Consider the following 22,037-nt stretch of genomic DNA (forward strand, 5'->3'; position numbering starts at 1 on the left):
ATTTAATATATTGATTTTTTTAAGTATATTAAGTTTCTATTTCTATTTTTCATTTTTTTTTTTAAAAAATTTGACATGTTATTTTCTATTTTTCTATTTTTAAATGAAAATGATTTGTTAATTCTACGTCGTCAAAAAGTCTAGTCAGCATCTGTCAAATCATCAACTACTTGACATATCAGCCAAAAATTCAACACAAGAACCTTTTTAAAAGTTTTGGTATTTTGCAGGGATTAAAATCAAACTTTTATTTTTGCAGGGTTTAAGCATAAAAACTTCATTTGTGTGGACCTAAAAATAATATAAAATTACTTTTATATACTACTATAAAAAGAAAATTTACTTTTTTGTTTTTTTATTTTTTTATTTTCTGGTTAGTTAGATTAATCGCTAGAAATTTACTCTCTTAAGGTGGATAGTTCGGATGATCTCGGTTTGAACTTGACCCTTGCATATATAATGCAATGTCCCTGACCACTGATATAACTAATTGACCCCCAAACCAGATTAAACTGGTGGTGAATGCCTAATGTCCCTGACAATTGAGATAATCAAGTGACCCCGAACCAGATTAAACGGTGGTGAATGCCCGATCAAGAAAAATATATTTTTTTGATTAATACACGAAATGACAAAGCCATAAAAAACGGTGAAGAAAAATACTTTTATATCCCCAAGGAGTGTTATTCTGTGATTTTATAGTATGATTTTGTTTGGAAAACCATGGTACCAATACTGTTATGACATTAGCAAGTTGATTTTCACCGGCAGCCTCTGAATCACAATATGCATGTTGTTTTTGTTTGAAAAGCTGATTTTGATTTTTTTTGTTCCTGATAACAATTTGGTTACTTTCATATCATTAGCAATAATTGAACTGATGTGGGTTTTGAAATTTAACTAGAAAAAGATCGTAGCATCACAATAAATTTTATTATGCGACTAAAGGACATGCCTGAGCTGTTATGCATTTTATTGCTAACTGAATAGTTATACTTTCAAAACTATCAAAAGAAAACATTAGGATTTCACTACTGATTCCAAGCTTTTGATTATGGGCTGTTACTTTATGGAAGCCTTTTAGTAAACCAGTCTTTTGGGAAGGGATGTCTGAGGGAAGCAGGGTGGTATTATGTGTTATTGGACCCTTGTCCATTGGTCATGAATGAAGTAACTATAGAATATAGATTGTAGACTATATTGCTATAAAATAGCATACCTTGATGTGTTTTTGCAGGCCATTTTTTCACAAGATACGTGGATGTGAAGACCATATGCACAGATTCCGATATCCCCTGTACATTGACAAATTCTACACTACAAATGTTTTTGCTCCTAACTCCATATCAGAATTTAATTTTAAAAGCTCACTTCATTGAATCCTCATGTTTTGTGGTGAATCCACTTTTTAAGAGCAACTAGTTAGGAGTCCCAGTGTAGATTAATCTTCTAGGCTTTGTTTGTGAGTTGGGTTTTGGAGGTCTAAGTTTATATTTTGATACATGTATATTGATATTTATAAAAAATTGAAAGAACATGGTAAATGATCTTATAGTATGTCAATCACACTTAACTTTAATTTATAAAAACATTTTAGTGTTCTTACTTTCTCTAGGTTACATTTATTTATTATGCATTATACTTTGACAGATTATTTCATAATTTAAGTCTTTTGAAAAAACTTGGTGCTATTTGAATGAATCCATGGTCTTCCAAGGAGGCAACTATAAGCAGGATTAATATCCATGACTTGGAAAGTGATCGTGAAGAGCTGAGGACCAACCAAAACTGGAAGGTCTATCTCTCCCATGACCGTCCTTTCTGAGCCATCGAAGGCTTTGACAACAAGTGTGCTAGGTCTCATTACTGCCCCTTCGCTGTTTAACTTATCGAAGGTCCTCTTGGGCATGACATTCAGGGACGAACCATTATCTATCAATACTTTGGACAAGATGTTGCCCAAACACTTGACAGATATATACAATGCCTTGTTGTGGTCATAACCTTTGGCTGGTAATTCTTCATCATTAAACCCGAGATATCTGCTTGAAGCGATGTTGGCTATTATCCCGTCAAATTGATTCACGGTGACGTCTTTCTCAACATGGGCTTCTCCCAACACTTTCATTAAGGCATTCCTATGGATTTCTGAGGATAGCAATAATGATAGCATAGAGATTTTAGACGGAGTTTGCCCTAACTGATCAACCACTTGATAATCACTCTTGCGAATGATCTTTAAAAATTCTTCGGCATCCCCTTTAGGTGCCACCTTATGGGGCTGCTCTTTACCCATCTCTTCTACATGATTTCCTTTAGCTAGATCCAACAGGGGCTTCTCAATAACCTTGCTTGACTGATCATGAGAAAAGATCCTCCCACTTCTTGTCATCCCTCCTATCCCCGCAATGCTATCAATGGAGGGATTTTCAAGTGTTACTTGCTCTTGGCCCATGGAAACAGTAGGTTGATAATTCCATGGTACTTTTTGAGTGCTCTCGAATGGAAAAGACTTAGGCACCCTGAAGACTAGTGGGTGGACTTCTTTATTTGGTATAGGGGCCCTTTTGAATGGGATCTCAATTGGCGTGAAGTCCTCTAATGCCGCAATGACAGGGTTTACTACTGAGTAGCCAACCTGGACCAAGCCTTGATCCATCAACTGTTGTAAGCACATCCTCATCTTCTTACAATTCTCAGGTTTCCTTGCACACTCTTCACAGTCAGAGTGCATCATCTCGAATTCTTCATAACCAATTAGCTTTTCTCTAACTATTGCTAGTGGAGTTCGGATCTTAGAAACTTCATCTATCAATTGAATTCCTCCATCATCCTCCACAACATTCACAGATGGGCCAGCATGGCCAGGCAGCGGATTGGTCTTCACATTGGTGTTGGTGTAAGCCCTAGAGGCCAATTACTTATAATTGAATAATAAATGTATTGAATAATTTACTTATCAAATAAAAGGCTTTTCTTTATTAATTTTATATATGTTAAAATGATAAAGTCCCTAGAATAGTCAGTTCACTTATGGAACGTTAAGTATGACTTAATCGTGAGATTCCATTAAATATAAGAACACTATTCTTAAACATATCCATAGTCAAGTTTTATTGTGAAATGGGATAACGATAAAGCATAAAGACTATTATGTTGGTAGACTGATGATCATATCTCACTGATCATGGATAATGAGTTATCAAGTCTTCACATAGATATAAATGTTAAGGGTAACTTTATATCGGATTGACCCACCATGAGAATACTACATAGAGTGTTATGAAATGTCATAAGTTTTCTCATAGTGATAAAAGGTGTATTCCACCCTTCGACCTGAAACCACTATGTACCCTAGATGCAGGAGTGTAATACCTTGTTGTCATTCAAACGTTATCCGTAACTGGATAATTATAAAGATGGTTGATGGGTATCCCACGAATCATGCTGAGGGACATGAGTGACCTAGATGGAATTTGTCCCTCCTACATAACGGGAGATATGTCTATGGGCCCAATATTGAACTAGACAAGGATGACATACTATGCCTTGTGTTCGATATAGACATGAGGACAAAAGGGTAATTGTGCACAAGATATTTATCACGGAAAGGTTAGTCAGATCACGTGACATTCCTATGACTTGGGTAACAGTGATGTGTTGCTAGATACCGCTCACTGTTTATAATATTACGATTAATATTATTGCCAACGTCATAAGAACCTACAGGGTCACACACATAAGGACAGTTAAGAAGGAAAAAAATAAGTAAGACTTATTGTGGGGGTGCAGTTAGTGAAAAACGGTTATTGGGCTTGAGAAGCCCAATTTCGTGTAAACTAAAGACCTCATAAGAAACTCTATAAATAGAGCCTTATGAAGTTCAGAAGTTACACTTTTTGAAACCCTAACTGAGTTTAGAAAAATTCTGAATTTCTCTAAACCCTAAACCGCACAAAATTCCCTCAGCCTTCATCCAAGAACAGCTAGCACTGTGAGATCGAAGGTTCCTGTTCGTGTGGACTAAGTGGAGGTGCTGCAAGTGCGGTGCTTGTGATCGATAAAGGCGGCCACAGATTTGTTCTTCAAAGGTAATATTCTAGACCTGATCATGCTCATTCGCAAGAATCCATTGATGGGAAATCTTAATTTTAAAATTCCGCTGCGTTTATAAAAGTGTTTTATGAAACGATTTCCCAACAATTGGGTCCCTCCTCCTTAAAGGTTAACAGCTTCTGATCAATCAATTCTTGTACCTTATACTTAAAGGCTTTGCAATTTTCAATAGTATGCCCAAGTGCCCCAGAGTGGTAATCGCACTTGACATCACTCTTAAAATGAGCTGGGTAAGGAGGTACTACCGGTGGAAGCTGCTTTAGCTCTATCATCCCTTTTTGTAGCAGATAAGGGAGGATTTGACCGTATGGCACAGGCACACGGTCTAATTGCACAACCCTTTTTTCAAAGTTGTTTCGGCCATTAGATTGGTTCCTTTGTTGTGGTTGTGGAGGAACAATTGCCGAGTATGGTATTTGAGCTGGTGCACTTGTGGTGATGGCATTAGTTTCCTCCTCCTTCTTCCTTGGATTCGAATTGAAGGACCTCCTTCCACTAGTCTGATCCTTAGTGAACTTCTGAATCTTTCCACTCTTAATTCCTGCCTCCACACGCTCTCCTATGATGACCAAATCTGCGAAATTGGATGAAATACTCCCTATCATTTTTTCATAGTAGGGTCCTTGCAGAGTGCTCATGAAAGTGTCTACCAATTCGCGATCCATCAAGGGAGGTTGGACTTGAGCGGCCAACTCCCTCCAACGCTGGGCATATTCCTTGAATGCTTCATTACTCCTTTGAGACAGGTTTTGTAGTTGTATGCGGTTGGGAGCAATATTCAGATTGTAACTGTATTGAGTAAGGAAAGCATCCACAAGATCTTTCCAAGTTTTGATCTGAGCCCTTTCCAATTGCATGTACCAATCAAGTGAAGCTCCACTTAAACTGTCTTGGAAGATGTGAATGAGCAGTTTCTCATTCGAAGCATGAGCAGCCATCTTGGTATAGAACCTCTTGATGTGGATTTTTGGACAGCCAGTGCCCTTGTACTTATCAAAATCCGGGGCTTTGAACTTTGGTGGGACCACCACATCTGGAACTAAGCACATGTTTGAAGCATCAAACCCGAAGGCGCTAACACCTTCAATAGCCTTCAACCTTTCTTCTAAGGCCTTATACTTATCTCCTTGATCAGCCTCAAGCGTTGGTGGGGTCTGAGTAGGCTGAACAATCTCCGAGGTATTCGGCTCGGTGCTGGCGCGAGCTCCTTGAGCGGATGGTACTTCATTCGAAACAGGGATGACAACAGGCTCTGGAGGGGGAGGTACGCCACCATCTTCTTCGGGTGGAGTGTAGCCAGCGGGAAGACCGTATTCAGGCCAGTTCGCATTCGGAGCGGTCGCAGCAGGCTGATGGTTGTTTACCAAAGCTTGGACAAGCTCGAGCATCTTGTCCATCTTGACTTTCATTGCGTCAACGTCCTCTCTTAAGGCCGCTTGATCCTGTCCTTCTTGATCCATGAGTCTGTGGATGTTTGCACGCGTAGGGTATGAATGTGGGGGAAGGGGCTCTTGAGCCGATTTCTTCTTCGATTTCCTCGCTATGGTGAAGGGCAAGTCTCCTGAAGTTTCGAGAAGGTATGAGTGTGTTTTTTCATTTTATTATTGAAAAAAAGGTAATGCATGAATGTGGGAATGCGATGCAAAAAAAACATTTTTATTATCATTTTTGTTTATAGGCCTTTTATGACATAGATTTGAGAATAAATGTAAAACACCAAAGACCTCATTTCATTCCTCTTGGTTCAAGCTTACAAAACAAATTCATTAATTCAAATACATTGAACATCAAAGTCTCATAGTACACTCAAATGGCCGTTTGTTGCCTTGCGGTCTCCCTAGCTTTCTTGTAGGTGTTCAGGAGAAACCTACAATACTCAATAAGTGCTTGGATCCCCTTGGGAGGCTTATGCCACATCATATCCACTTCAGCATCCTCCAACTTATCCGGAATGTCGTCAAGTGCCGCCTTTGAGAAAGCGGTTAACTCCACAAAATCTTTGCTCAACTTGGCATTACTCTTTGAAAGCTCGGTTGCATCCGCCCACACATGCTTTAGTACCCTTCCACGATAATCAAGCTCCAACTTCAAGTTATCAATCTCTTCCTTCAATGAGGTGATACGACTCACATGTGCCTCTACATGCCCAGACAAAAGGTTTTGAACATTATTTTGGAGATGTTCAAGCTTTGTCTTTTCTAGAAGGTAGAGATTCTCAAATTCCCTTACTCGGTGAATCTCCGCACGCCATTGTTTCTCAACCTCCAAAGTCTTCGCTACTTGTTCCTCATGTGCCGTTCTCCACTCTTTCTTCTCTTTGACGGCCTGATTCCAAAACTTATCCACCTCTCCATAAGAATGCTCTAGCTCCTTAATCTTATCCTTATATGCTCGGAGATCATCCGTCGCGCTAAGTAAACCACCCTCCATCTTTTCTATTTTTTCTTCGGACTCCTTCAACCTCTTTTTCCCTTTTAGAAGATTTTCTTCCTTTTTCTCTTGCTCCCTCTTCATTCTTGCCAACTCACCCGCTACTTGCAAATACTTGTTTTCCAATTCCTCATTTTTTCCTTCCAACTCAACAACCTTATTCTTCAGCTCTGTTGCTTCCTCCATCGTGATAGTAATAACCGGTGGTGGTGAGGAAAGCTCCTGACGTGCTACCACAGGATACCTCAATCTGAACATGGCAACCCTTTCTTTTACCCACTGAGTATACGGGGGCTTTGCAATGCAATTCTTTTTCTCTTTCACTTTCTCATACACTTGCCCCCAAGCCTTCTTGATTCTATTCACCAAAGCAGCATCCCTTTCCCCTTCTTTGAGAATAAACTCCTCCACATGACGGTCCTCGGGCTTATCATCCATCGAATATCCTAATTGTCGGAGGGACAAAACAGGATTGTAGTTAATGCACCCTCTTGGTCCTATGAGGGGTACATTAGGAAAGCCACCACATCAGAGAATAATCTTAGTACCATCATATTCTCGTGAATACCAAGCAATGTCCTTTTCAGTGAGTGCGACCATTCTGTTAGGCCACAAAAACTGCTCTTGATTTTCCACAAAGAATCCCTTTTTAGGCAAATGGGAGTATAACCATAGCTGCATCAGAGGTGTGCAACAAACGATAGTACCCCCTCTCCTCTTTTCATGCCTAGAACAAAGAGAGAGGTGGAAGTCGGCCAATAGAGCATGCACAGGACTTCCTACCAAGAATACCCCTATGGCGGGCATATCAATAGAGTCATTCACCTTTGGAAATAGCATCAACCCATACACCAATAATGATAAGATCGCATTAAATGACCCCCACTCCTTCTTGGCTAATAGGTCTGAGACCTTAGCTTCCAACACCTTTCTTGGAATCACCATGCCATTATCCTTGGTTTTCACCAACCAAGATGTAACCTCTTCAACTCCAAGATCTAGGGCCTTAGCAAGATCATCCATGGTTGGTTCTTCTTCTAGGTTTAAGTATGGCTTACTTTCCCATAGATCAAAACCCAAAATCTTGGCGAACTCCTCAAAAGTCGGAGCTAACTGGAAATCTTGGAAAGTGAAGCACCGGAGGGGTGGATCATAAAACTGGGCCAAAGTAGTAAGGGCATTCTCATTAACCCTTACTTGAAGAAGATCCAATAAACGCCCATTGTGGTATCGAAAGTTTCCTTCGGCAAGTGTAGACATACGGCCACTCAACTTTTGAAGTTCCTCTACATTTGGAATCTTAACCTTGAAACCAATAGGTAATCTTTTGTCGGGTGCCATTTTCTCAAATCAATGTCTTTTCCTTCCTATAAGCAACAATGAATATGCAAGAAAATCAGTTTTTGAATATCATGGTATGTGGAAGTGATGTTTAGGGTAGAGATAGTAAATCATGTGTTTGTATATGTCCCATCCCACCTCACATGTGGTTCTAGAGTTTTTTTAAGGTTCCTAAGATCGTAAACCCTTATTTGAAAATATTAACATTGCAAAAACTCGCAAGACAATAATATTTCCAAATAAAGTCTCCTTTAGGCGAGGTTTACGCGTTGACTTTACAAGACAAACGCCAAGAAATTCAACATTGCGTACCCCTCATTATGTACTAGTAGAGGCCTCCTAACACGTTTAGGTTCTACTTTAAAAGGTCCCTAGAGTCACGGATCCCTAGAAAGATACTTGTTCCCATTACGAAATTTCGCAAGGTAACACATCCTTCGAAGGAATCTACTCTAGGCGAAGTTTTCGTATTGGTCCTCTCGAGGCACGCGCCAAGCAGGCCAATACTAAACCCCTAACTTAACTTAGTTTCTCTCGAAGCTCGGGTGTAGAGCTTTATCCACATGTAACCCAACATCACAACCCCACACATATATATATAACAGATATATTTATGCAAGTAATAAACAAATACAACACATGCAAATATTACGGCAAATAAAGCACATGACTGAATAAAGCATAAAAAAAAATAATACACAATAAACACAAACAAGCGCAAAAACCCAAAAACCTAAATCTAAAAAGAGTGGGCTGGCGACTTCACTGGGGACTGGTTAATTAAGAGAGTCGAGTCCTATTAGCCAAGAAGGTGTTGGAAGCTAAGGCCTCAGACCTATTAGCCAAGAAGGAGTGGGGGTCATTTAATGCGATCTTAGCATTATTGGTGTATGGGTTGGTGCTATTTCCAAAGGTGAATGACTCTATTGATATGCCCGCCATAGGGGTATTCTTGGTAGGAAGTCCTGTGCATGCTCTATTGGCCGACTTCCACCTCTCTCTTTGTTCTAGGCATGAAAAGAGGAGAGGGGGGTACTATCGTTTGTTGCACACCTCTGATGCAGCTATGGCTATACTCCCATTTGCCTAAAAAGGGATTCTTTGTGGAAAATCAAGAGCAGTTTTTATGGCCTAACAGAATGGTCGCACTCACTGAAAAGGACATTGCTTGGTATTCACGAGAATATGATGGTACTAAGATTATTCTCCGATGTGGTGGCTTTCCTAATGTACCCCTCATAGGACCAAGAGGGTGCATTAACTACAATCCTATTTTGTCCCTCCGACAATTAGGATATTCGATGGATGATAAGCCCGAGGACCGTCATGTGGAGGAGTTTATTCTCAAAGAAGGGGAAAGGGATGCTGCTTTGGTGAATAGAATCAAGAAGGCTTGGGGGCAAGTGTATGAGAAAGAGAAAGAGAAAAAGAATTGCATTGCAAAGCCCCCGTATACTCAGTGGGTAAAAGAAAGGGTTGCCATGTTCAGATTGAGGTATCCTGTGGTAGCACGTCAGGAGCTTTCCTCACCACCACCGGTTATTACTATCACGATGGAGGAAGCAACAGAGCTGAAGAATAAGGTTGTTGAGTTGGAAGGAAAAAATGAGGAATTGGAAAACAAGTATTTGCAAGTAGCGGGTGAGTTGGCAAGAATGAAGAGGGAGCAAGAGAAAAAGGAAGAAAATCTTCTAAAAGGGAAAAAGAGGTTGAAGGAGTCCGAAGAAAAAATAGAAAAGATGGAGGGTGGTTTACTTAGCGCGACGGATAATCTCCGAGCATATAAGGATAAGATTAAGGAGCTAGAGCATTCTTATGGAGAGGTGGATAAGTTTTGGAATCAGGCCGTCAAAGAGAAGAAAGAGTGGAGAACGGCACATGAGGAACAAGTAGCGAAGACTTTGGAGGTTGAGAAACAATGGCGTGCGGAGATTCACCGAGTAAGGGAATTTGAGAATCTCTACCTTCTAGAAAAGACAAAGCTTGAACATCTCCAAAATAATGTTCAAAACCTTTTGTCTGGGCATGTAGAGGCACATGCGAGTCGTATCACCTCATTGAAGGAAGAGATTGATAACTTGAAGTTGGAGCTTGATTATCGTGGAAGGGTACTAAAGCATGTGTGGGCGGATGCAACCGAGCTTTCAAAGAGTAATGCCAAGTTGAGCAAAGATTTTGTGGAGTTAACCGCTTTCTCAAAGGCGGCACTTGACGACATTCCGGATAAGTTGGAGGATGCTGAAGTGGATATGATGTGGCATAAGCCTCCCAAGGGGATCCAAGCACTTATTGAGTATTGTAGGTTTCTCCTGAACACCTACAAGAAAGCTAGGGAGACCGCAAGGCAACAAACGGCCATTTGAGTGTACTATGAGACTTTGATGTTCAATGTATTTGAATTAATGAATTTGTTTTGTAAGCTTGAACCAAGAGGAATGAAATGAGGTCTTTGGTGTTTTACATTTATTCTCAAATCTATGTCATAAAAGGCCTATAAACAAAAATGATAATAAAAATGTTTTTTTTGCATCGCATTCCCACATTCATGCATTACCTTTTTTTCAATAATAAAATGAAAAAACACACTCATACCTTCTCGAAACTTCAGGAGACTTGCCCTTCACCATAGCGAGGAAATCGAAGAAGAAATCGGCTCAAGAGCCCCTTCCCCCACATTCATACCCTACGCGTGCAAACATCCACAGACTCATGGATCAAGAAGGACAGGATTAAGCGGCCTTAAGAGAGGACGTTGACGCAATGAAAGTCAAGATGGACAAGATGCTCGAGCTTGTCCAAGCTTTGGTAAACAACCATCAGCCTGCTGCGACCGCTCCGAATGCGAACTGGCCTGAATACGGTCTTCCCGCTGGCTACACTCCACCCGAAGAAGATGGTGGCGTACCTCCCCCTCCAGAGCCTGTTGTCATCCCTGTTTCGAATGAAGTACCATCCGCTCAAGGAGCTCGCGCCAGCACCGAGCCGAATACCTCGGAGATTGTTCAGCCTACTCAGACCCCACCAACGCTTGAGGCTGATCAAGGAGATAAGTATAAGGCCTTAGAAGAAAGGTTGAAGGCTATTGAAGGTGTTAGCGCCTTCGGGTTTGATGCTTCAAACATGTGCTTAGTTCCAGATGTGGTGGTCCCACCAAAGTTCAAAGCCCCGGATTTTGATAAGTACAAGGGCACTGGCTGTCCAAAAATCCACATCAAGAGGTTCTATACCAAGATGGCTGCTCATGCTTCGAATGAGAAACTGCTCATTCACATCTTCCAAGACAGTTTAAGTGGAGCTTCACTTGATTGGTACATGCAATTGGAAAGGGCTCAGATCAAAACTTGGAAAGATCTTGTGGATGCTTTCCTTACTCAATACAGTTACAATCTGAATATTGCTCCCAACCGCATACAACTACAAAACCTGTCTCAAAGGAGTAATGAAGCATTCAAGGAATATGCCCAGCGTTGGAGGGAGTTGGCCGCTCAAGTCCAACCTCCCTTGATGGATCGCGAATTGGTAGACACTTTCATGAGCACTCTGCAAGGACCCTACTATGAAAAAATGATAGGGAGTATTTCATCCAATTTCGCAGATTTGGTCATCATAGGAGAGCGTGTGGAGGCAGGAATTAAGAGTGGAAAGATTCAGAAGTTCACTAAGGATCAGACTAGTGGAAGGAGGTCCTTCAATTCGAATCCAAGGAAGAAGGAGGAGGAAACTAATGCCATCACCACAAGTGCACCAGCTCAAATACCATACTCGGCAATTGTTCCTCCACAACCACAACAAAGGAACCAATCTAATGGCCGAAACAACTTTGAAAAGAGGGTTGTGCAATTAGACCGTGTGCCTGTGCCATACGGTCAAATCCTCCCTTATCTGCTACAAAAAGGGATGATAGAGCTAAAGCAGCTTCCACCGGTAGTACCTCCTTACCCAGCTCATTTTAAGAGTGATGTCAAGTGCGATTACCACTCTGGGGCACTTGGGCATACTATTGAAAATTGCAAAGCCTTTAAGTATAAGGTACAAGAATTGATTGATCAGAAGCTGTTAACCTTTAAGGAGGAGGGACCCAATGTGAAGACCAATCCGCTGCCTGGCCATGCTGGCCCATCTGTGAATGCTGTGGAGGATGATGGAGGAATTCAATTGATAGATGAAGTTTCTAAGATCCGAACTCCACTAGCAATAGTTAGAGAAAAGCTAATTGGTTATGAAGAATTCGAGATGTTGTACTCTGACTGTGAAGAGTGTGCAAGGAAACCTGAGAATTGTAAGAAGATGAGGATGTGCTTACAACAGTTGATGGATCAAGGCTTGGTCCAGGTTGGCTACTCAGTAGTAAACCCTGTCATTGCGGCATTAGAGGACTTCACGCCAATTGAGATCCCATTCAAAAGGGCCCCTATACCAAATAAAGAAGTCCACCCACTAGTCTTCAGGGTGCCTAAGTCTTTTCCATTCGAGAGCACTCAAAAAGTACCATGGAATTATCAACCTACTGTTTCCATGGGCCAAGAGCAAGTAACACTTGAAAATCCCTCCATTGATAGCATTGCGGGGATAGGAGGGATGACAAGAAGTGGGAGGATCTTTTCTCATGATCAGTCAAGCAAGGTTATTGAGAAGCCCCTGTTGGATCTAGCTAAAGGAAAGCATGTAGAAGAGATGGGTAAAGAGCAGCCCCATAAGGTGGCACCTAAAGGGGATGCCGAAGAATTTTTAAAGATCATTCGCAAGAGTGATTATCAAGTGGTTGATCAGTTAGGGCAAACTCCGTCTAAAATCTCTATGCTATCATTATTGCTATCCTCAGAAATCCATAGGAATGCCTTAATGAAAGTGTTGGGAGAAGCCCATGTTGAGAAAGACGTCACCGTGAATCAATTTGACGGGATCATAGCCAACATCGCTTCAAGCAGATATCTCGGGTTTAATGATGAAGAATTACTAGCCAAAGGTTATGACCACAACAAGGCATTGTATATATCTGTCAAGTGTTTGGGCAACATCTTGTCCAAAGTATTGATAGATAATGGTTCGTCCCTGAATGTCATGCCCAAGAGGACCTTCGATAAGTTAAACAGCGAAGGGGCAGTAATGAGGCCTAGCACACTTGTTGTCAAAGCCTTCGATGGCTCAGAAAGGACGGTCATGGGAGAGATAGACCTTCCAGTTTTGGTTGGTCCTCAGCTCTTCACGATCACTTTCCAAGTCATGGATATTAATCCTGCTTATAGTTGCCTCCTTGGAAGACCATGGATTCATTCAAATAGTTGCCTCCTTGGAAGACCATGGATATTAATCTTGTTTTAAAAGTTTATCATGAATAAAAGTGCATTTTATGTTGAATAAGAACTTTTTGTTTTTCGCTCCATGTTTTTCAAAATGGCAACTCTTTTCTAAAAAAAAAAAGAAGACTTTTACAGTTTAAGCTTTTGTTCAGTTTGCATTGTTTCCTAAAAAATGAAAACATCCTCATGCAGATCCATAGAAATACCCGTTGAAACCTACCCCGCTAGTTTCCCTTTTGACTTCGAACATCCGGTAAACCAAGCCGAAGGAGTTGACGAGGATGATTGTGAACTTCCTGAAGGACTAGCTCGCCTGTTGAAACAAGAAGAAAAGGCCATTCAGCCGCATCAAGAGCAAGTTGAGACAATCAACTTGGGGAGCGAGTCAGATGTAAAAGAGGTCAAAGTAGGGGCATCATTGCAAGAAGATGTAAAGAAGGATCTGGTCAGTTTGTTGCAAGAATACGTCGATGTGTTTGCTTGGTCTTATCAAGATATGCCAGGATTGGATACCGACATAGTTGTGCACAAGCTCCCACTCAAGCCTGAATGTGCACCTGTAAAACAGAAGATGAGGAGAACAAGACCTGATATGGCTCTCAAGATCAGAGAAGAAGTGAAGAAGCAATTTGATGCAGGATTTCTAGCTGTGGCCAAGTACCCGCAATGGGTTGCCAACATTGTACCTGTCCCAAAGAAAGATGGCAAGGTACGAATGTGTGTAGATTACCGAGACTTGAACCGAGCAAGTCCAAAGGATGACTTCCCGTTGCCCCACATAGATGTGTTGGTGGATAATACCGCTCAGTCCTCAGTGTTTTCTTTCATGGATGGTTTCTCCGGATATAATCAGATCAAGATGAATCCTGAAGATATGGAAAAAACTACTTTCATTACTCCGTGGGGGACTTTCTGCTACAAAGTCATGCCTTTTGGTTTGAAGAATGCTGGAGCAACATATCAAAGAGCGATGGTGACCCTCTTTCATGATATGATTCACAAGGAGATAGAGGTGTACGTGGATGATATGATTGCCAAGTCTCAAGGAGAAGAAGAGCACCTGGTCCACCTGCGTAAGTTGTTCGCACGTTTGAGGAAGTTCAGATTGCGACTGAATCCTAACAAATGTACATTCGGGGTCAGATCAGGAAAACTATTAGGGTTCATAGTCAGCCAAAGAGGAATTGAGGTAGACCCAGACCTGTTGCGCGCTAGCATGGGCTGCCCGACGTCTAAGGCAGTACATGCTAACTCACACTACGCATTTGATTTCCAAGATGGATCCTATCAAGTACATCTTTGAAAAACCTGCCGTTACCGGAAAGATTGCGCGCTGGCAGATGTTGCTGTCTGAGTACGATATCCAGTATGTCGCTCAAAAGGCAATCAAAGGAAGTGTGTTGGCGGAGTATCTTGCTCACCAACCTCTAGAAGAGCATCAGCCGGTTCCATCCGATTTTCCTGATGAAGATGTCATGATCTTAGAGAAAGTTATAGGAGATCAAGAAGGACCCGAACCAGGCGCTCGTTGGAAACTAGTCTTCGATGGAGCTTCCAATGCCATGGGGCACGGAGTCGGGGCAGTTTTGATATCACCAAGAGGTGGGTATAGACCTCTTGCAGCCAGATTGTGTTTTGAGTGTACAAACAACATAGCAGAATATGAAGCCTGCATCATGGGTCTCGAGGCAGCCATCGATCTAAGGATCAAAATCTTAGAAGTATATGGAGACTCAGCGTTAGTCATCTGTCAAGTAAAAGGAGAATGGGAAGCATGGCACCCAAAGATAATCCCATATTGCACTCAAGTCAAGAAGCTAGCAGAGTACTTCGATGAGATCACTTTCCATCACATTCCAAGGGAAGAGAATCAGGTGGCCGACGCTTTAGCTACATTATCTTCAATGTACAAAGTAAGGTTCCACAACGAAGCGCCTCTCATAGTATTGGAACGTAAGGATGAACCAGCTGTGTGCACAGTGGCTTCAAAGGAATATGATGACAAACCATGGTTCCATGATATCAAGCGATATTTGGAAAACAAGAATATCCCGAAGGCGCGTCAATCAATGACAGAAAGACATTGAGAAGGTTGGCCACACAGTTCTTCTTAGATGGGGAAGTACTCTACAAAAGAAACTATGACATGGTGTTGCTTAGATGTGTAGACCGACAAGAAGCGGATCATCTTCTGGCAGAAATCCATGCAGGAACTTTCGGGACTCACGCCAATGGGCATGCATTGGCAAGGAAGATCTTGAGGGCAGGGTATTATTGGCTGACCATGGAAGCAGACTGCTACCGTTATGTCAAAACATGTCATAAGTGCCAAATATATGCCGACAAGGTGCATGTGCCACCAAACTCGTTGAATGTATTAACGGCACCTTGGCCGTTCTCTATGTGGGGCATTGATGTTATTGGAATGATTGAGCCGAAAGCTTCTAACGGACACAGGTTCATCTTGGTCGCTATTGATTACTTCACCAAATGGGTTGAAGCAGCTTCATATGCGAATGTGACACAACAAGTAGTAGCCCGATTCATCAAGAAAGAAATAATTTGTCGTTACGGGATTCCTAACAAAATTATCACAGATAATGGGTCAAACCTAAACAACAAGTTAGTGAAAGAATTATGCGATGGTTTCAAGATTGAGCACCATAACTCTTCGCCGTATCGACCACAGATGAACGGCGCCGTGGAAGCAGCCAACAAGAATATCAAGAGGATTATTCAGAAGATGGTCAAGACGTATAAAGATTGGCATGAGATGCTCCCGTATGCATTGCATGGATATAGGACGACCATCCGTACCTCAACCGGGGCAACCCCTTTTTCTCTAGTATATGGCATGGAGGCAGTACTCCCCGTCGAGGTGGAAATCCCTTCATTGAGAGTGTTGATGGAAACCAAACTAGAAGAGGCTGAGTGGGCCCAAACAAGGTTTGACCAGTTGAACCTCATAGAGGAAAAGCGCTTAACGACACTCTGCCATGGTCAGCTGTATCAACAACGACGCAAGAAGGCCTTTGACAAGAAAGTGCGCCCCCGTGAGTTTCGAGAAGGCGAGCTAGTATTGAAGAAGATCTTGCCCATCCACAAAGATTCCCGAGGCAAATGGACCCCTAACTATGAGGGACCATACGTGGTGAAGAAAGCATTTTCAGGAGGAGCCTTAATCCTCGCCACTATGGATGAAGAAGAATTTCCACTCCCAGTGAATGCTGACGCGGTCAAGAAGTATTATGCCTAAGAAAAAAAAGAGAAATAAAAAATAAAGGCTCGCTAGATTGAAAACCCGAAAGGGCAATCTAGGCAATAGAGAGCGTCCCGGTAGACTGAAAACCTGAAAGGGCAGTCTAGGCAAAAATTAGGGACACCAAAAAAGGAAATGTAATCCCGGTGGATTGAAAACCCGAAAGGGCGATCCAGGCAAAAGTTAGGGATATGTGAAAAAAGGAAAATAGAAGGCAGAAGACCCGAGGCGTCAGCATTATAGTAGAAGGCTCAAGTGGGAGTGATCAGTCTAATTGTCAGCTTCGAGGTTAAAGTTTGTGTATGTTAGAAGTCACGAGGGAAACGGTGGATGAGGTGTTGTTGACCTTTTTGTTTTTGTTGCCATTCCCAAAATTAGTAATCTCCTCTTATAGGAATTGCTTTCCTATGTATTGACACCCATTCGAGGGTCAATATTTCATCAATAAAATCCCTTTTGTCTATTTGTTTTAGGTCTTGTTTCTCATAAAATGCATTCTTTTCTTCTTGATAGTGCATAAAAAATGTGAGGGCTCATAAAAGGATATAGTTAAGACTTTTCCGAGAAAAAACGACATTTGTTTATAAGAAAAGATGATCCTCGGTTTTTAACCTTGCACCCGCAGTGCAAACTCGTAGCAAGCAAAGAGATCGTGTTCCTTGAAAGAAAAATAAGTATTGTGTGAGAGGAGATAATAGGGGCATTACCTGTGGAGAGACGAGAAGGATGACGTGCATTAATGTTTTAATTCATACACCTCAAAAGAAATCATGCATTTGGCTTAAAAAGTTTTTCCGCATAAGTAAACATGCTCGCATATAGAATTCATGGTATGTGGAAACCCGATGGCTTAGAAGTTGTTTAACCCTCTCCCCCAGTTAGCTTGAGGTAACGAGATGATATTTCTCGAATGTGTGTTTGCCTGCCTCGCAGAACGTCGATAGTGGTTTACCCAGATGGCTAGTGTATGTAGGTATGAGTGCATATTGAGTCCTATGTGAAGTGAATGTTATTAAGCCCTATGTATAATTATGGATCGAGTCTTATGTAAAGCGAATGTTTTTGAGCCCTGTGTGAAGTAAGTGAGTCTTATCTGTATGAGTGGAAATTTAGTCTTATGTGAAGTGTAGATTGAGTCTTATGTGAAGTAAACCTTGAGTCTTATGTGAATTGAGCCCTATCTATATGAATGTAATTGAGTCCTACCTTGTGGATGTTGAGGTTTTTTATGAGTCTTACCTGTGTGAATGAGCGTTTGAGTCTTACCCGAGTCTTATCTGAATGAGTATTTGAGTCTTGCCAGAGTTATTAGAATCCCAGAGGATTGTTGTTGGTTGAGTTTTAAATGATTTTTGTCGGTATAGATGAGTCTTGCCTGAGTCTTGTTTGCGTGATTGAAAGTTGAGTCTTACTGGTGGAGATGTTAAGAGAGGTATTATCTGAGTCTTGCGGGATTAATGGTTATAGGGTCGTACCAGTGCGAGTATAGAGTTTCAAATGAGTCTCATCTGGGTCATAGTGCAAACAGAGTATCATGTAATTGAAGTAATCGTAGAGGTCCGTTCTTGCTGTCTGGTCAAAATTCGAGTCCTTAAGTATTTAATCGTCTTCCACCATGAGTATGCAAAGATGTAGTCAATGCACTCTTGGGTGAAAGTCAATTAAATAGGGGCAGCAACTTAAAACATTTTTTAAAACAAGCTTTGCTATAAATAGCAAACTAAAGACAGAGTATGTATTATTTTTTTCAGTTTTCTTCTTCTCTCTTCCCTTTCCTAGCTCTGCTAGGGTTTTATTTCAGCCCACCGCCGGCGCGGCGGCCGTCAGGCCAGACGGCGGCGCCGCTGTGCCGGAACCCTAAAACCACCCAAAAAAAGAAAAAATCTTAAACTAAACCCCCCCTAAATCACCCCCTAGAACACGATTATAAAAAAGAAAATTCAGAGAAGAGAAAAAGAGAACCACAGCCGCACCTGCAAAAAAAACCAGTCACAAAAACCCTAATTTTTTTTTTACCACAGAAATTAACAAACCCATCAAGAAAAAAACTTCAATCCATTCATTCATAAAGCTTATAAACCATTTCAGAAGCCTAAATCATTCAAAAAAACACAGCCTCAGCAACCACATCACCGTAACCATCACAACCAGTAAACGAAAAAAAAGACAAAACAGAAACTAAAGAAGGAGAAGGAGGATAAAACGCAAGAACCGAAAGAGAGAGGAAGAGAGGAAAAGCTTTGAAAACTGCCTCCGATCTGTGTTTGGGTGAGGTTTCTGAACTTACTGCATCAGAGGTGTGCAACAAACGATAGTACCCCCTCTCCTCTTTTCATGCCTAGAACAAAGAGAGAGGTGGAAGTCGGCCAATAGAGCATGCACAGGACTTCCTACCAAGAATACCCCTATGGCGGACATATCAATAGAGTCATTTACCTTTGGAAATAGCACCAACCCATACACCAATAACGCTAAGATCGCATTAAATGACCCCCACTCCTTCTTGGCTAATAGGTCTGAGGCCTTAGCTTCCAACACCTTTCTTGGAATCACCATGCCATTATCCTTGGTTTTCACCAACCAAGATGTAACCTCTTCAACTCCAAAATCTAGGGCCTTAGCAAGATCATCCATGGTTGGTTCTTCTTCTATGTTTAAGTATGGCTTGCTTTCCCTTAGATCAAAACCCAAAATCTTGGCGAACTCCTCAAGAGTCGGAGCTAACTGGAAATCCTGGAAAGTGAAGCACCGGAGGGGTGGATCATAAAACTGGGCCAACGTAGTAAGGGCATTCTCATTAACCCTTACTTGAAGAAGATCCAATAAACGCCCATAGTGGTATCGAAAGTTTCCTTCGGCAAGTGTAGACATACGGCCACTCAACTTTTGAAGTTCCTCTACATTTGGAATCTTAACCTTGAAACCAATAGGTAATCTTTTGTCGGGTGCCATTTTCTCAAATCAATGTCTTTTCCTTCCTATAAGCAACAATGAATATGCAAGAAAATCAGTTTTTGAATATCATGGTATGTGGAAGTGATGTTTAGGGTAGAGATAGTAAATCATGTGTTTGTATATGTCCCATCCCACCTCACATGTGGTTCTAGAGTTTTTTTAAGGTTCCTAAGATCGTAAACCCTTATTTGAAAATATTAACATTGCAAAAACTCGCAAGACAATAATATTTCCAAATAAAGTCTCCTTTAGGCGAGGTTTACGCGTTGACTTTACAAGACAAACGCCAAGAAAGTCAACATTGCGTACCCCTCATTATGTACTAGTAGAGGCCTCCTAACACGTTTAGGTTCTATTTTAAAAGGTCCCTAGAGTCACGGATCCCTAGAAAGATACTTGTTCCCATTACGAAATTTCGCAAGGTAACACATCCTTCGAAGGAATCTACTCTAGGCGGAGTTTTCGTATTGGTCCTCTCGAGGCACGCGCCAAGCAGGCCAATACTAAACCCCTAACTTAACTTAGTTTCTCTCGAAGCTCGGGTGTAGAGCTTTATCCACATGTAACCCAACATCACAACCCCATATATATATATATATATAACAGATATATTTATGCAAGTAATAAACAAATACAACACATGCAAATATTACGGCAAATAAAGCACATGACTGAATAAAGCATAAAAAAAAATAATACACAATAAACACAAACAAGCGCAAAAACCCAAAAACCTAAATCTAAAAAGAGTGGGCTCGACTCTCTTAATTAACCAGTCCCTAGTGAAGTCGCCAGCTGTAGCGCCCTCCCTAAAAATTAAGGCTAATTCTAAGGATGAACTGCTAATCTACTCAACTAGCTAATACAAAAACTGCGCGAAGCGATAAACGCTCGCTAAAACAGTAAAGTCGCCACCGAACTTTATTTATTCCACGCGGCCACGCGGAAAAGGAAAATATCGATAAAACCTTTAAGTGGAAAGGGTGGTCATCGCAACCAAAATTCCGGGTTCGGGAGTCGGTTATGCGAAGGGAAGGTATTAGCACCCCTCGCATCCGTTGTACTCAATGGGAACCTTCTCTTTAGATCTAGGATTAAAATTAGTTCTCGCGCTTGTGTAATGATGCTTTATTATTTGTTCTATACTATTTAATCAAAGAAAAGACATTAAAAGACACTAAAGACTCTTAACATTTTTTGACACAAAAAGGTTTTTTTTTTTTTATTAATGTGCTTGACGAGATACATCATCTCGCTCCTACGTATTCGAAGGTGCAATGGGAAATTCAAAGCTACACGCAGTTCTCGGGTAGAAAATACGTGTTTGTTGGTTGATTTTAATTCGCAAAAAGGACTCTTTTACACAAACACTCTTTTTAAACACATAATATACTCTTAACTACACAAAATACTTTTTTAAACACATGGGACTCTTTTTTAAACACATGAAAAAAACCTCTTAAACACATAAGACTCCTTTTCACTTACTCAAAATATTTCTTAAACACATGAGACTCTCAAAAACATTTCTTAAACACATAAGACTCAGTTAAACATTTTTCACAAAAAAGACTCAGTTTATTGCGTTGCGTTCATTTTATGGTTTTTATTACTTTTTGAAAAGAAATAATTAAAAGAACGCCGGTTATCCACATTTCGAGGTAATCACCAAGAATACGAATAACCAGAGAACCGGAGAGCCACATGACAAACCGATCCTTTTTCATTATATTTTTATTAAAAAAAGACAAGTTTCTTTTTTATCACACAAATAACTTAACAAAAGAGATAAACTATTCTAACATACTAAACCCTAAAAAAACAATCTAACATATTTCCACCTTTTTATACTAAAAGAAATAAAAATACGAAAGATAAAACACTAAAAAAAAAAAACACATTTCTAAGTCAGGGGGGTGTAAACAGCAGAAAAAAAAGGTTCTGGGCTTAAGGCCCAACACCCCAATCAGCAAGCCAACTGGGCTGTGGGAGCTGTTGTGTTTAAAACCTTCGCCAAAACAAACTTAAAACAAACTTAAAACATTTTTTAAAACATTTTTTAAAACAAGCTTTGCCATAAATAGCAAACTAAAGACAGAGTACGTATTATTTTTTTCAGTTTTCTTCTTCTCTCTTCCCTTTCCTAGCTCTGCTAGGGTTTTACCTCAGCTCACCGCCGGCGCGGCGGCCGTCAGGCCAGATGGCGGCGCCGCCGTGCCGGAACCCTAAAACCACCCAAAACAGAAAAATCTTAAACTAAACCCCCCCCTAAATCACCCCCTAGAACACGATTATAAACATGAAAAGTTCAGAAGCCTCACCCAAACGCAGATCGGAGGCAGTGTTTTCAAAATTCTTTCTCCTTCTTCTTCTTTGATTTCTGTGTTTTTTAGTTCCGGTTTGATTGGATTCAATCAATACTGATTCGTTTCTTTGATTTGTTCTCTGGGTTTGATTTTGATTTTGGTTTAGTTCGTGGTTGGATTTGATGTTTTGATTGTTCTGGGTTTATGATTGTTGTTGGAACGATTTGGGTTTTGATTATTTTGGTTGATGGATTTCTGGTTGAGAACAGATGAAGGTTTTGTTGTTGTTGTTGTTGTTGTTGTTGTTTTACAGGTTGCGGCTGTGCTTTT

General features: G+C 40.9%; 2 protein-coding genes and 1 pseudogene across 2 annotated transcripts; 1 reads left to right on the plus strand and 2 right to left on the minus strand.

Moving 5' to 3' along the window:
* Window positions 1-1,663: 1,663 nt before the first annotated feature.
* Window positions 1,664-5,576, minus strand: LOC123896045. Its single transcript, XM_045946495.1, has 2 exons — window positions 4,231-5,576; window positions 1,664-2,906 (listed from the first exon to the last, which is right to left on the minus strand). Exons 1-2 carry the CDS (start codon window positions 5,574-5,576, stop codon window positions 1,664-1,666), a joined length of 2,589 nt encoding a protein of 862 aa, XP_045802451.1.
* A 1,498-nt stretch (window positions 5,577-7,074) lies between these two features.
* LOC123896046 lies at window positions 7,075-7,887 on the minus strand. Its single transcript, XM_045946496.1, has one exon. The coding sequence runs from the start codon at window positions 7,885-7,887 to the stop codon at window positions 7,075-7,077; it is 813 nt and encodes a 270-aa protein (XP_045802452.1).
* A 2,760-nt stretch (window positions 7,888-10,647) lies between these two features.
* LOC123896047 lies at window positions 10,648-16,982 on the plus strand (annotated as a pseudogene).
* Window positions 16,983-22,037: the final 5,055 nt, after the last annotated feature.

The sequence above is a fragment of the Trifolium pratense genome, linkage group LG7 (assembly GCF_020283565.1).
Source record: "Trifolium pratense cultivar HEN17-A07 linkage group LG7, ARS_RC_1.1, whole genome shotgun sequence".
NCBI classification, from domain to species: domain Eukaryota; kingdom Viridiplantae; phylum Streptophyta; class Magnoliopsida; order Fabales; family Fabaceae; genus Trifolium; species Trifolium pratense.